Below are 15,256 nucleotides of genomic sequence, written 5' to 3' on the forward strand. Positions count from 1 at the left end.
GGAAAGTTAGACAATTTCAAGTAGATTTGCACAGCAAAGAATGGGGGGAAACTGTCAACATATAAGAAATCCAGGACAACACATTATATTATACAGGGTAGCTTTATATTATAGTTATTTCATCCAAGACTCAGCAAACTATTTTCTAGTCTCTTTTATTCAGTTTATTGAGTAAACAGTAACAGAAATAAAACTGTTCATATTGTACTGAAAACAGGACTACCTTCTTGAGCTGCTTTAAATACACTGGATTGCAAAAACATGAAATGCTGAAAGTATAGCTCCTAATGCTTTATTTTATACACACATACACTCACACATATGAGCTCTCATAACTGGTAGGGTATTTTTAAAAAGGGAATAAAGCTGTAATTTTAATATTCACTTTTCCAATTGAACTAATACTAAACAAATATAATTTGATGTGTTATAACACAAACTGCGACATTTCAACTACTTCCCCATTTCACAAGTTTCGTCTGTCTTATTTTTCTTGAGGGAATAATAGCAAAAAGGCCCTGTTTCCACATATCTTTAGAAACGATCTCTCTTGTCAAAAACCTTCTACAACACACCCCAAAATTTCTTCAATAAGGACACAGAGAAGTTATGGCTAAGAGCAAAAAAATTATTCTAGTTGGCTTAATAGCGCATAAAATGTCACCACCTCATTTAAAAAAATGGGTTCTAAAGTTGTGTAATCATGCATTATGAGTCCATTAGGCTGTAAAGTACATGTCTTTCAGTTATAGTTTGGATAAACGACAAAGTTTGAAAAATAACGTCTTTTTTAAAGAGCAGGCCAAATCAAGAGGCATTTCAGAGGCTGAGGCACATTTTTAAAGTATTTTAAACCAACTTATTCATTCCTGCTGCACAAGAGTAAAATAAAATTGAAGGCCTCAATACAGATCCTGAAAGATAATATACCCCCTTTCAAAATCATCACAGTTAATTCATACTGGACACCCAATGGTAATCCTGAAAGACAAAAGACTTATCTAAAGCTGAAAAGAGACCAGTTGCAGCTTAAGGCTGAATCAGATATCATCTTCACATCAACTCATCTTTCCATTTCAGGCTGAGCAATACAAATAGCATATACACCATTTTAAGATCACATTCTTAAAGAAAAGGTGAGAAATGTAGGAAATGATCAAGGAGGATGACAAGAAATTGAATTATTTGAAAACACACTATCTAAGGAGTAATTATATTATAGTATAGGGGGAAAAAACCCAATGATTTAAGAAAAGAAAGTTCTTTCTCAAGGGTCAAAATCCCTGAAGTAATCAACAGTTGATATCATAGTAGTTTTTCTTTAAGCCTTGCTTACACATAAACAGAAAATATGAAATTCTTTAACTTTTATAATTTTCACAGTACACAGAATTTAGAAGTTGTTTTTAAAACATAACTGTGATTACTACATCATGATAACAAAAGTTCGCTAAAATGAACACTATAGAAATATTAAAAAGCCTGTAAAAGTAGGAGTCAATCTACTTTCCTCCTCTGCTATCATATACAATGTGGCCTTCCTGCTGTAGCTAGATAGCCTCAAGTTCAAAACATGAAACTGATATTTTAAGCCCCATTACACTGTAAAACTACTACTACGTTAGTATGAGGAATAAAAGTTTTTAGAAAGGTCTCAACTATATACTGGAATTAGCTAGCCATAATAAAGGAAAGCAATTAGATTCAGAATAAAAACACAAGAGTAACAAAAGAAGGAATTCAAATTGGCTCACTAAGATCTTTGAATGATAACAAAATTGTACTGAATTTTTTCCGCCTAGAAATGAGTTTGGAAGAAAAGGTTTGGAGACATCAGAGAGCTATCAAAGAAGAGATGAAAGTAAGTGAAAACAAGCTGGACAAAAAGAAAACAGCAGGTACCAGAGAAGAAACTTGCTTGATACTAGAAACAATCCTCAATAAATATTTATTCAATTAATGAATTAACTATTCTTAAGCACATGAGGACAAGTTCCAGGAGGAACACCTAAATGCTCGATTTATTAAGCCATCACAACTTTTCACGGATTTTTAAATATTTATTTATTTGGTATTAATATATAGCTTAATAAGCTTTATGAGGCTGGGCAGGTAAGAAAAAATAATGAAAGGAATATCTACTTGTACACAGGGAGCTGAAACAGCACAGTAGGCCAAAAACAAACATGAAAGTAACACTGGAAGTACCTGACCCAATAGTGTATAACTGGAAAGCCACAAACTGTACTGCTTATATGCAGCACTGCTCAATTTAACAGCATGACCTGAGGGAAAGATGCAGTTGCTCATAGTCATAAGTACTCTAAGTGAATACCTATAGCTAATAACCATGTGGACAGGGCACAAAAAGGACAAGTAAAAAATTAAAACACACCTGGAACAGCTCACCTGGTAGAATTCTCAGATATTACAGATAACTGTATATTGATAAACTGAATGCATTTTGCTTCTCAAGTCAGTGATTTCATATTTCTCACCAGAAAAGTCTGTTTAGCACTGAAGCAAGAACAATTTTTTCTACCAAAAGTCCACTCATTTCAAGGGAGTGGAGCCCACTGGGCTTCGATAGGAAAATGAAAGAGTAAGAAAAAAAAAGATTTTTGATAAAGGTAGCAGAATCACCTTTTCTTGCAAGGTGAATTTATATAAGAATTCTGGTTTTAGAGACATTCTAAATTTCACTAGCAAGAAATGTTCTAACTCACAGAATCAAGGGATTGGTTTAGAAGGAAACTACTTGGGGGCAAAACTTATGGAGAGGAAGAAAATAAATATACCAAAAAATTTTGGATGCTATTTGTTTTGTATAAATGTGGGCTATAGGCTGAATGTTTTCTCTCTAAAGAACTAATTTAGCAGAGACTTTGGAAATGCCCACAATTTCAAGGATACGCAAGCCATCCAAAGAACTGTCTCTTCAATCCAAGCTAAAGATAACTAACTGCAATTAAAGGAATAATTTTAACCACTACTTCAATACTGTTAGGGATAACAGTGGCTTGATAAAAGCTAGGTCAAAAGATAAGAAATCTGAGTAGATATCTAATGGAAAAATCTAGAAAGTAAGTGAAAATCTTTTCCCACATTATTGGGGATATAAGCATATGAGTTTATGGGTGGGAGAGGAAAGATATATTAATTGTCAGGAAAAGCTTTGCAATTATTGTTGCTTTCTCTATACCTCGAAGTTTGTTTTCTAAGCTCTGTTGGTCTGAAACTGCAATGAAGAGCTTATCTGGCAGTGAAAAGGCCCTAGGAAAAAAATGGCTTATTCTATATATGAGATGGATTTGAACCCAACAGTCAATTTAATAATTTATAATTTAAAAAACTACCAAGTTGACTGATATTTGCATTGGCCACTCAGTGAATTCTCTATCTCAAAGGGAAGTCAATTTGAGAAATCGAATAAAGATCATAAGGCTGCTTGATGATGGATGTAATCAGAGCTGAAAAATGGCCTCTCCATGTCATACAGGTATTCTTGTCCACTGGTCTGTGTGTCCACTCATTTTAACAAACCTGGAGGCTTATTATTCCATTTTCTCTCCAATCCTCCATTTTTTAATACTCTAAGTTGCTGTTTCACTTCTTTGATTATATCAATATTTATATCAAAGCCTCTGATTGCTCTAGTAAATGCTAATCTCTCTTTCAATACTACTAGCTTCTGGCAATATCTAATCAATAAGGATATGTTTCTAACATTAAAAAAAGAACATGTCAAGCAAAGTCCAGGAAGCAGTCCTTATATTAAACTCTGCATTATTCGTGTTTTTATTATGAGCACAGGATTACCTAAATTTACTAACAGATGCTTCTCCCAAAGAGGCACATAATAAAGTTTAAATGCAGGAGCAAAGTTCCAAAATCTTTTAAAAATCTGAAGATTCTATTATAAAACAAGTAAGACTTTAATTCATCTATTTTAACAACAGGAGCTTCCAAATATTGAAACTGCCACTCTTTTTTCACAACCCCTTTACTATAGCCACATTGGATAAACAAATGATTTAAATACCTTCTGAGTAGCATTATTAATGCTTAAGAACATACAAGTAGAAATGCATAGAAAGTGAAGTGGTAAAAGTTTCAGTTGGTTATAAGGTAAAATCTATAACTTGTCAGAGTGATAAAACTTCTACATGGTAGTTTAGATATTCTGCCATCTAAACTGTTAAGTTTCTCAACAGCAGGGACTGTGTCTTGCTCATTACTGTATCTCCATTTACTTAACATAGAGTTATGCACAACGCAGGTATTCAATAATACATACTTTTAAAATGAATGGACAACAGCAGAGTATAGGACTTAACAATCTCACATTACAGTAACAGCAGCTAATATTTACTGCCTACTGTGTGACAGGCACTATTCAAGAGCTTTGCATGGTGTGAGGAGTTAACTCATTCAAATCCCCTTTGCTATGATTATCAGCCCCATTTTAAAGATGAAGAAACTGATACATACAGAGATTAAGTATCTTGCTCATGGTCATTCCAGTAGGAAATGATGGAGCCAAGATTCAAATCTAGGCAGTCTGGCCCCAGAGCTCAGGCTTTTAACTTCAACTCCATATTGCCTCTTTTCTGGTGTAGCCTTCATGCTCTATTATCCTATGATTCTTTTTAGCTAATGAGGCTAAAGTAACACAAAGATGGCAGGGAACAAACGATAAAGAAGAGATCAAATATAAAGATTTACAATGATTTTTGCTTTGTTTTTATTTTACTGGAGAATAAAGAATCTAACTTGAAGTTTATATTGCTTGAGTCTAAGACTGCTTTTCCTGTATTAGTCAACATATTTTTGGTCTGTTTAGAGCATTACTTATAAACTATCCTTAAGAGGCCTTCGTGACAATCCTGAAAGCTGACAAATATCATGCTAACGATATATCATGCCATATCCATATATCCATAATATATGGATAAACAAATTTCAGTATTTGTATTAATTTTTTAAAATTCTATTTTATAATACTTTGTTGTTTCTAAAGACAACCAGGACAAATGTTAATATGTAAAAATGGGATAGAAACATGAATGTCATGTGTTTTGAGTTCTGTGAAAGAAGCTACATGGGGGATTAAAGAAACAGGGAGAAAAGCACTGGAAAGGTTTTCTTACCAATCACCTCGCACCAATAAAATAAAATTTATTTATCTCTCTACAATTTAGAGAGCACTTTTACATAAAATTTGTTCACTTGCCAATAAACCTGAAAATATCATTTCTACTTAGAGATACCATGCATATACTGGTTGCGTGAAGTTAGAGGAAGATAATAAAGGCAAGCTTAGAGAAAGAGGACCAGATGGAGAATTGTATAACAGTATTCCAATGACAGTTTCACTCACTTAGAAAAAGTGTAGTGCAATTAAATCTTTTGATTTCAGTGGCCCTACTGTTTAGCTTGTCTGTATAATGATAATGATAAAGAATATGGATAATTAAATAAATGGATCAGGTAAATGGAGGATTTACCATGAAGCTAGGGGACATTCTAGAATCTTTTTAAACCAAGAGTATAGAAGGGAAAACATTAACCTTAACACATACACATTACTTGTAAGAGCTAAATGTAATTTATCTATATATAATGCTAGATTATATAACAAATAACCACAACCAACGCTATTTAAAATAAAGAACTAAAATATTTAGGTTGGTAACTAACTTTTCTTCTTTTTTAGTCAATCATGATATTTTTTGTCTTAAGCTTGAGAAAATCTCATCTATATAACCATGGTCAATTCATATGGTTTTGTATTAGAAAACCTGCAGTTACATGAGTCAATCAAAATATTCTGTAATATAACAATCTTTAATATATCTATCTTCCAATCAGCTATAAGAATTTCCAGGTACTTGTTATTGTCTCTTACCCCTTCTTTCGGGTCTGTGTGGAGTCCTCCTCCTGCGTGACCATGCCAACATGTCCTCTTTTCTATCAGTGGCCATACCTGAAGAACCTAGTTGAAGATGATACCAAGCCATCCATTAGCTATTCAAGAATTTCAGATCTTTAAAAATCTGATCTAATGAATGTCCCCCCCCAACAAATTCAGAGGCGTACCTTTGAGCCTAGCATAGCTAAGTAAAACACCTTCATAATAAACTTACAGATACATTTATACAAAGAATATTGAGATACAACAAATTACTCATACAGAAGTTACTTTCTCTAAATAGTTTTTGAAATTAATATTTAAAAGATTTAACTTGTAATATACTTCTATTTGACTTATACCAGCTTTCTTACCGTCATTTGCTACTAAGGTACTGTGTAGCCCGTAACTCTATCATTGGCAAGTATATAATACAGTTAATTAATTCTATCCCACTTGCTTTCCATGTGTATAACATTTTTGCTTTACAATTTAATATAGTTGATCTTACATAACTGATTCTTTTTCTTATTATTCTGGCTTACAAATATATATATTTAGAAACAAAGTACAATTTACTTCTTCACAGTCTATCTTATGCTAGAGTAATCTGCATACATGTTTTGTCTTTACTACTATATGGTAAATTCTTAAGATTAGGGACAGTCTCTTTTATCCTTGTATCTCCCATGGCCCATACCACAGTGTATTGTACATGGGCTTGTTGAATTAGCTTATAAAACAAAGCTACCTATAAATTTCCCAACGAGTCTTGAAAATATGCAAATATCTTGCCTATTATAATTTTTTAAAGGCCCTAGATTACTGCTCAGGTTAGAAAAATATAAAAAGTAAATCATTTGAGAAAATATAATAGTTGAAAAGATAGCAAAGATTAGGCTTAAAATTTAGGCTTACTAATTTTAAAGTGTTTCCTCAAAAAATTACTTAACTACATGGATATAATAATGCTTCTTCAGTAGCCATAATAATCCATAATTAATGAACAAGGGCATAGTTTTTTACAAACACAAACGTGTATCAATACCGAATCCTAAGAGTTATCAGCTCTGGACCAAGCTATGAAAATGGAATTACAGAAAGCATAAGTGCCTTCTTGTTCTCACCAGTTGAGACCAAAAAACATAATTGCCATAAATGGGTTACTGATTTTTGGATCAACAATCTTAAAGCATGTTGAAAGGGAAAACATCGAAAGGTAATATTTAGTGTGACAATGTCACTTTGTGACATTTTTCCCTCTAAAAGACTGAGCAATGTTACATCAAGGGGTCTAGTAAATAACACACAAGATAATGAGGTCTTCAAAACAGCAAAAGATTAAAATATAAATATACAGTGGTGTTATAAACAATGAGAAGATGGAGCACCTTAACTTAAAACTTTAATTAAATAATGGAAAATCTAATTCATTTCTACAGCTTCTGCATAAATTAGAACAATGCTTTGTACCTTAATGGCAAATAATTGTTAATCAAAAAGAAAAAATAAAGGAAGTACTCGACTTAGACTGTCTTCTAATTTTCTAGCCTTTCTATCTTGGAGATTTATTTGTCTCATTTTAAAGCACTGAGAATTTTTAAAGGCGTCTTTCACTTACATTAGCAATGAAAAATAACCCTCATCAACATGTGAACTCACATGACTTTACCCCACAGGCTCTAATAAGTTTACAGTCCCTTGATATTCTGATATTTGAACATCTTCTAAGGTAAAGAAACTTTAATCACTTGAAAAATGTACAGCATTCCATATATCACATACAAATTACCAGGATAAATTTAAGCGTAAACAAGCTGCCATTACATTTATAAAAGCTTTCTAAAAACATTACTCTAGTTGGCATTGATCTCAAGAGATTCAGACAGATTTCTTCAGGAGTAGAAAAATATCAAGATTTCTTTCTCCATTTCCAGTAGCAAAAACATATCTTCTTATTCATCTTGCCAGTACTTAGAAAAAAAACAAAAAGGGAAATTATTTGGAAAATATAAAATATGTAGTATAAACTGGAAAATGCTCCAAGGGCTTACACCTTTTTCCTAGTTATATGTAGAAGTGTCTGCTTCATCTTACCCTTGTAGCGTCTAATAACTGTCTTGAATTGCCTTTTCCTAGTCTCTGCCATGTGGTATGTCTTAATGACTCTGAGATCTGCAGAAGAGAAGAAAAAAGAGGGAAGAAGTTTCAGAGTGGACAGTTAATGTTCATAGATTTATTGTCCATAAACATACATAAAAGTAAAACCATAGCCAATATTAGAAAGATGGTTATGTTTCTAATACATACCTAAAAAGGTAAAAATTAAATGTGTGGTCCAGATATAAAGTAAATTATATTACCCATTAAAAGTGTCAAATTGTACTTTCTTTCTGCCCTCTTTCTCTCTAGGTTTCTCTTTGTTTCTGAAGGCCTCCTATGAAGTTTTTAACCCCACTGCTTTCTTAAATGGCTTCTATGCTCTTTTCAAACACTCCTCTCTTTACTGTATTTTATTATGTTCTACCTTGTGTGTGCTCCCTCTTTAGTCTTAATGTGAATGCTAAATTTAGACACTGGTCACAAGATCACTTTTGCCAAGGTTTGTAACCAGGTGATGGATTCTTGGGCCAATTTTTTGTCTTGATAATATTCCAGAAGTGGAGTTGAAAGAAAGCAGAATAAAAAATAGACATCTGTAGAATGGACACACATCCTTCTAAAATGCACCATCAATTTAGTGAAGAAAAATTTGCTTCTTAGGTCAAGAATCTCTCAAAAGGCAGGTAGTACTTAGGTTTTTGCTAAGCTATACATGAGTTGTACAAATGGATTAATGTCATTATATAAAAGTCAATGTTGTATACTGCAAAAGAGCAAAAATTAAATCAACCAAAAAATAACCTGCATACACACAAAAAAGCTAACCAAATTACTGAGAAAATTAACTCAGTTGTTTTCTAGAATGTAATGAATGGTAGCGGTTTCTGTTTACGTATACTTGTAAATACATAAGGCATTCCCTCAATTATAAAAATTTCAAAAATACTAATAGCTATTTGCACACTGTCTTGCCAAATCCAACCTCCTACAACATGCCATGTACCCTCAAACCTCTATAAGCCTTCTACTGTCAATGATACCTTTCTGGTGCTTAACTCAATTGTTTCCCTCACTGCCTTTCACCCTACTCAGACCTCATACAAGCTTTACTCCCTCATTTTCCTATTTTTCATAAGCCCCCAGTTCAAGTAACTATATTTCAAGCAAGATCTCGCATATGTCTGCACATGCATATGCAATTTAATCTTCTTTGCCTTTCAAAATTTACCCAGTTATCTCACAATGACTATCCACCTGCTTTATTCTCTCTCGAAACGTTGCCTATATATGGCCAATAGGTAAAAGATAAATGTTGGTGACACACTTAACAGCAAAAACATACTTTCTAAAATGATATTGGTCAAAAAAAGGTAATTTATCAAAAAATCTAAGCCCTTGAAAGTACCCATAAAACCCCTTCAAAATTTCTAGCTATCTCTTTATCCTTCTCTAATCAAACCATGTTTCCCTTATGCATCAGGATTCAAGGTAAATAATTTTTAAATGTTCACATTCAAACTGAACTTCTATTACTAAGATAGCATTGTAAAATTATGAACTATATCAAGCATATAAAAAGTTCAGGAAACAATATAATGAACACAATATGTATTCGCTACCCCACCTAAGAAATAACAGATAAAAAGAAAGCCCCTGACATGCTCCTCTACAATGCCATCTCCTTCCTGTTCCCCAGAGAAAATCAGCATTGATTATTTAAAACATCTTTCATTGCAAAAGCAAAAACAAAAACAACAGGCACATAATGTGTTAATTCCTTTTGAGGGCTAGTCCCACCACTAATTAAAATATTGTTTCTATGGAAAAAAATGTTCTGACTTCTAAACAACAGACTTACAAACACTTCTGAAACACAATATATTTGTAAGTTAGGGATTAACTCTACTTTTTAAAACTCTGAAGGGGTTTATAGCAAAAACAACAACAACAAAAAAAAAACTTAAATGGAGGAGGGCAACAATGGAAAACAAGATGATTAATTCTTTGAAACTTGATTTGAAAATTAGAGGGCTGGCCTAGATGCTCTCTAAGGTCCCTTTCAACTCTAAAATTCTGTGATTTTTATGGAATGAAATGAAAATGCTGCAGTTATTAATTGGATTTTAAAAATCTTAATTGAGAAGCTTGTGTTTATTTCTTCAATAAATCTAGCCACTGAATTTATTTATAACACCATCCCTCCAAAGACACACACAGAAATAAAACATATATTACTGAAAATAACAGACATGACTACTGTTCAGATACCATACAAATGCAGTATTCTGAAAATGACAATCTGCCAGTCCATTTGAAAAGGCATGTAAGTTAAAACACTGGAGAGTCATTTTATTTTTTTTTATTTTATTTTATTTTATTTTTTAACATCTTTATTGGGGTATAATTGCTTTACAATGGTGTGTTTATTTCTGCTTTATAACAAAGTGAATCAGTTATACATATACATATGTTCCCATATCTCTTCCCTCTTGCGTCTCCCTCCCTCCCACCCTCCCTATCCCACCCCTCCAGGCGGTCACAAAGCACCGAGCGGATATCCCTGTGCCATGCGGCTGCTTCCCACTAGCTATCTACCTTACACTAACAAACATAAGAGAGTCATTTTATTTTACCCAAAAAAAGAAGAAATTCTGGAAGAACCTAAAAGTCATCTGTGGCATCCAAGCATAATAATGTATGCTCTTATCTAGAACAGAACTATCTGTCCACTAATTAATAAAAATATTAATCCTCGATAGACAATTGCATAGGCACAATATCTTGCTCTGTGTAAACATTCAATTATTATTTACAAAAATTTTATCAGCACTAAAACCATCAATCTAGCAGACAGAACTACCTCCACGTAAATGAGACTAAGATTCAAGCATCGAAGGCTAATAAAATCAAAACCTATTCCATTACAATTGCATTTTTCCTTTAAGGTAAAAATTCAATTTCACTAAAAATAATCCTATTAAATAACTCTTTAGTGGTTATTAAATATGATTGCATCCTTTTTTAGAATAGTTAGCTTTCATAATACAAGTTATGTTCAGTGTTTATAACACTTGAAGAATTACCTAATAATAAACAGAGATTAAAGAGCAATTTATAAATTGTCAACCCATCAGGGATTTTGGAGTCAATTATATATTCTGCATTCCTGAGGCTTTGGAAACAGAACTAAGTTTACAATTATCCATCCATGTTGCATGTAATGCTTAACAGTATCGAACAGTCATGCATGAATATTGTTATCATCTGATCATTATAAACCTAAAACATTTAAAATTAAGCTCTTGATACATTTTTAAAGAGAAACTTATAATTTAAAATTACATTTAACTTACTTTAAAAGTTTAAAAGTCTGAAATAAATGTTATTTAAACTTGGTTTTCTTCCCAACTTCTTATAAACTAGCTGTAGGGGGAGGGGTATGGAGAAAAGAAGAGGAAGTAATGGGCGAGGTGTGTGGGGGACCTCAGGGGTAAGAGGGGGAGAGGGAGAGGAGAGAAAATGTTAGACTGACTTCTTAGATTTTGTAATTATATTTCTCAACTGTAAGTTGAAGGATAAAAGGATTTCCTTCATTGTGTTAGATATTCAATAAATGTGTGTTGAATGAATGAATAAATGAACAAATAGCTTAAGGATCTTGGGCAGCTCGCATCACCTAAGTATTCATTCATTAAACCACAAAACCATCAGGTTGAACTATATTGCTAAAAAATTTGATGCCTCCAGAACAGGGATTGGCTATTTTTTTTCTCTAAAGGGCCAGAAAGCAAATATTTTAGAGTTTGCAGGCATATAATCTGTGTCACAACTACTCAACTCTGTCACTGTGGCACAAAAACAGCCACAGCTGTTTTTGTGCCACACAAATGAATGAGTGTGGCTGTGCTTAAATAAAACTTTATTTACAGAGCTTCCCTGGTGGCACAGTGGTTGAAAGTCCGCCTGCCGATGCAGGGGACACGGGTTCGTGCCCCGGTCTGGGAAGATCCCACATGCCCTGGAGTGGCTATGCCTGTGAGCCATGGCCGCTGAGCCTGCGCGTCTGGAGCCTGTGCTCCGCAACGGGAGAGGCCACAACAGTGAGAGGTCCACGTACCGCAAAACAAAACAAAACAAAAACAAAAACAAAAAACTTATTTTACAGACACCGAAATTTGAATTTCATATTGTCATCTGTCACAAAAAAATTATTCTTCTTTTGATTGTTTTCCCAACCATTAACAAATGTAAAAAAAATTCTTAGCACAGAGGCCTTGCAAACATAGGTGGCATACTGAATTTGGCTCAATGGCCATAGACTGCTGATTCCTGCTCTAGATGATTTCTAAAATTCCCTACAGCCACCTCCTGCTCTGGATGATTTCTAAAATCCCTGCAGCCTCTAAGGATTCTGAGAACGCCATAGCAAAACAAAAGAAAACACCTCCACAAAAAAATCACCACCACCACTATCACAGAAAATCAACTCATGAACAAAAATTATCCACAGAAGCCCCCTCCTCCTAAACCAGTTTTCCTTTTATCTACCAAATTTTTACATCTCTGAGGGCATAACACCAGCAGCAAGGCCTATTTAGCAGTTTGCGCAAAAACTCTTCATAGTTTTTGTTTGTTTAGGCAACTTCTGTGAAGAAAGTTTAGACCTTGTTCCCCATTCATATAAGAAACTCATTTATCATCACATTTTTGTCATCATGAAACCTGTGCTCTGCTTCATATGTTTCATCTAAGCAGTGTGAAATTCCATGCTGTTTACTAATAAAGTAACAAAGAGTTACAAGGCATTTGCCAAATTCAGGGCAATAAAAACTAATGACAATGTTAAAAAGTATTAAAAAAGAAAGGAGGTGGATGGACCTAGAGTCTGTCATACAGAGTGAAGTAAGTCAGAAAGAGAAAGACAAATACCGTATGCTAACACTATATATGGAATTTAAGAAAAAAATGTCATGAAGAACCTAGGGGTGGGACGGGAATAAAGACACAGACCTACTGGAGAGTGGACTTGGGGATATGGGGAGGGGGAGGGGGAGGCTGTGACAGAGTGAGAGAGTGGCATGGACATATGTACACTACCAAACGTAAAATAGATAGCTAGTGGGAAGCAGCCGCATAGCACAGGGAGATCAGCTCGGTGCTTTGTGACTACCTAGAGGGGTGGGAAAGGGAGGATGGGAGGGAGGGAGACGCAAGAGGGAAGAGATATGGGAACATATGTATATGTATAACTGATTCACTGTGTTATAAAGCGGAAACTAACACACCATCGTAAAGCAATTATACTCCAATAAAGACGTAAAAAAAAAGAAAGAAAAACAACAACAAAAACCTTCAGAGGGTTTTCCTGGTGGCGCAGTGGTTGAGAGTCTGCCTGCCAATGCAGGGGACATGGGTTCGTGCCCTGGTCCGGGAAGATCCCACATGCCGCAGAGCGGCTGGGCCCGTGAGCCATGGCCGCTGAGCCTGTGCGTCCGGAGCCTGTGCTCTGCAACGGGAGAGGCCACAACAGTGAGAGGCCCGCATACGGCAAAAAAAAAAAAAAAAAAAAAAAAAAACCTTCGGAACCAATTCATTTTAAATCATGAAATTAGGGGGGGAAACACATAAAGAGAACCTTATCACACTAAGAGTAATTCACCAAGGGCATATTTTAGACATATTTAATAGTGAATTATTTCACTGGGCTCGTTTATTAGAACTTTAGGAAATTGGTATGAATCTCTCAGTGCTTCTAAGATTGCTAGCCCTATTGTGTTTGTGCACAGAATGGAGACATTACCATACATTTCACACTGCAGCTGGAATGCTGAGATAATGCGAAAGAAGTTGAGAAGGTAGAATTGGACCTATTTTTTTTGCTACTTTACAGTTTCAACTTTCAGTCTTTATGTTTACTAATATGGAGGTGGAAGAAAACTCTCAAGCACATTTCTTAACTTTCAGTTCCATAGCTGGACCATTTGAATCAGTAGCAGACCTGCCACTTTGTTTAGTTATACTTTTCTGTAAAAGTTCTCATTTATGTTTGTTGCCTTTTACAGATGTATCAGATTGCCACTGATGACCAAATTACCTGGAAAATTACCCTAAACTCATACAAGATAGGATTTTCATTTACTTGGGTCATTCTGCAAGGCTCACCTATGCAAGTCATATCCAAAATACTTTAGCTTTCTTTATATGCACTCCAAGAAAATCTAATAACAGGCAGTCCTTTGGTAGGAAATATGTGACATAATTTTTGCTTATTAACACAGGTACATACTGAAAGTACTGATATAAACATAAACTCAACTCCAGGGCTTACAAATGATACCTAATGAGTTCCTGCTGAGCACTAGATGGAAAAGGTATTTTGAAGAAGGTACTTGGTTTTGTGCATTTTAAATTCCTTTTGGCTTATCCATAGTCTCTTTCTAGCATGCTAAAAGTTAATTTCTGCTGCAGAGGTAGGTAAATACGCACATTTCAGGCTGATAGCAATGTGCCACTCCCCTCAACATGGGTAACTACTCTTTATCTCTTTGCTACCTTTGCTCTCTTCTTATGTGTTCGTAGATTTCGCTTTCTCTTCTGCCTTTTTTTTTTGTTAGTTTAGTACTGCTAATGGCACTCAAACCTGAGAAGGCTGCTAACCTCTACTTCATTATCTCCTCATGGTCTTATTGAACAGAGACAAGATATAGAACACAAATGTGTATTTCTGGTAACACAATTATTGTCCAAAACAATTGACTTAGTTTCTCAAATGAAAACAAAAGGAACCTTTTCAAAAGATATTGCACCCCTTCAAAAATATATACACAAAAATGTCTTAATTTTGCTGCCTCTCATTTATCTATATGAGCCCTGAAAACCTGTCAAGAGTTTTTTCTAAAAATATCCATTCTTCTTTTCAATTGCACTTTGAAATTCATAAGGTGACCATAATTCATACAATGACTAGAACAGTTGTTTTCAAATAATGCTGGGAAGAAACTTGACAGCTCTCTTAGAAGCACTTTATGAGCAGTATATTTTTCTAAATGCCTTCAAGAGAAGCACCTAGAGCCTTAAAGTCACTCTAAGAATGTTCCAAGAGTAAACAAACCTTGCTCTAAACTGCCATATCAACCTTCCTAAATTGGATACACTGTTGCAATATAAAAAGGTTTTTAACTTACATAGTGCACACAACAAAAAATTTAAATGTGTTCCTCAAGTTTTAGGAGTTTATAGTCT

General features: G+C 34.3%; 1 protein-coding gene across 3 annotated transcripts in view; it reads right to left on the reverse strand.

Annotated features, from left to right (window-relative positions):
- Window positions 1-15,256, reverse strand: part of ABCB7 (ATP binding cassette subfamily B member 7) — a gene marked incomplete at its 5' end in the record, with an annotated part of 145,840 nt that overhangs the window by 82,891 nt on the left and 47,693 nt on the right. For all 3 annotated transcript variants that reach the window (XM_082864924.1, XM_082864923.1, XM_082864925.1), the window contains 2 exons: window positions 5,909-5,995; window positions 8,009-8,086. In XM_082864924.1, the coding sequence (XP_082721050.1) occupies window positions 5,909-5,995; window positions 8,009-8,086 (165 nt within the window). The remainder of the gene's footprint in view (window positions 1-5,908; window positions 5,996-8,008; window positions 8,087-15,256) is intronic.

Source organism: Leucopleurus acutus, assembly GCF_964270905.1.
Source record: "Leucopleurus acutus genome assembly, chromosome: X".
NCBI classification, from domain to species: Eukaryota; Metazoa; Chordata; class Mammalia; order Artiodactyla; family Delphinidae; genus Leucopleurus; species Leucopleurus acutus.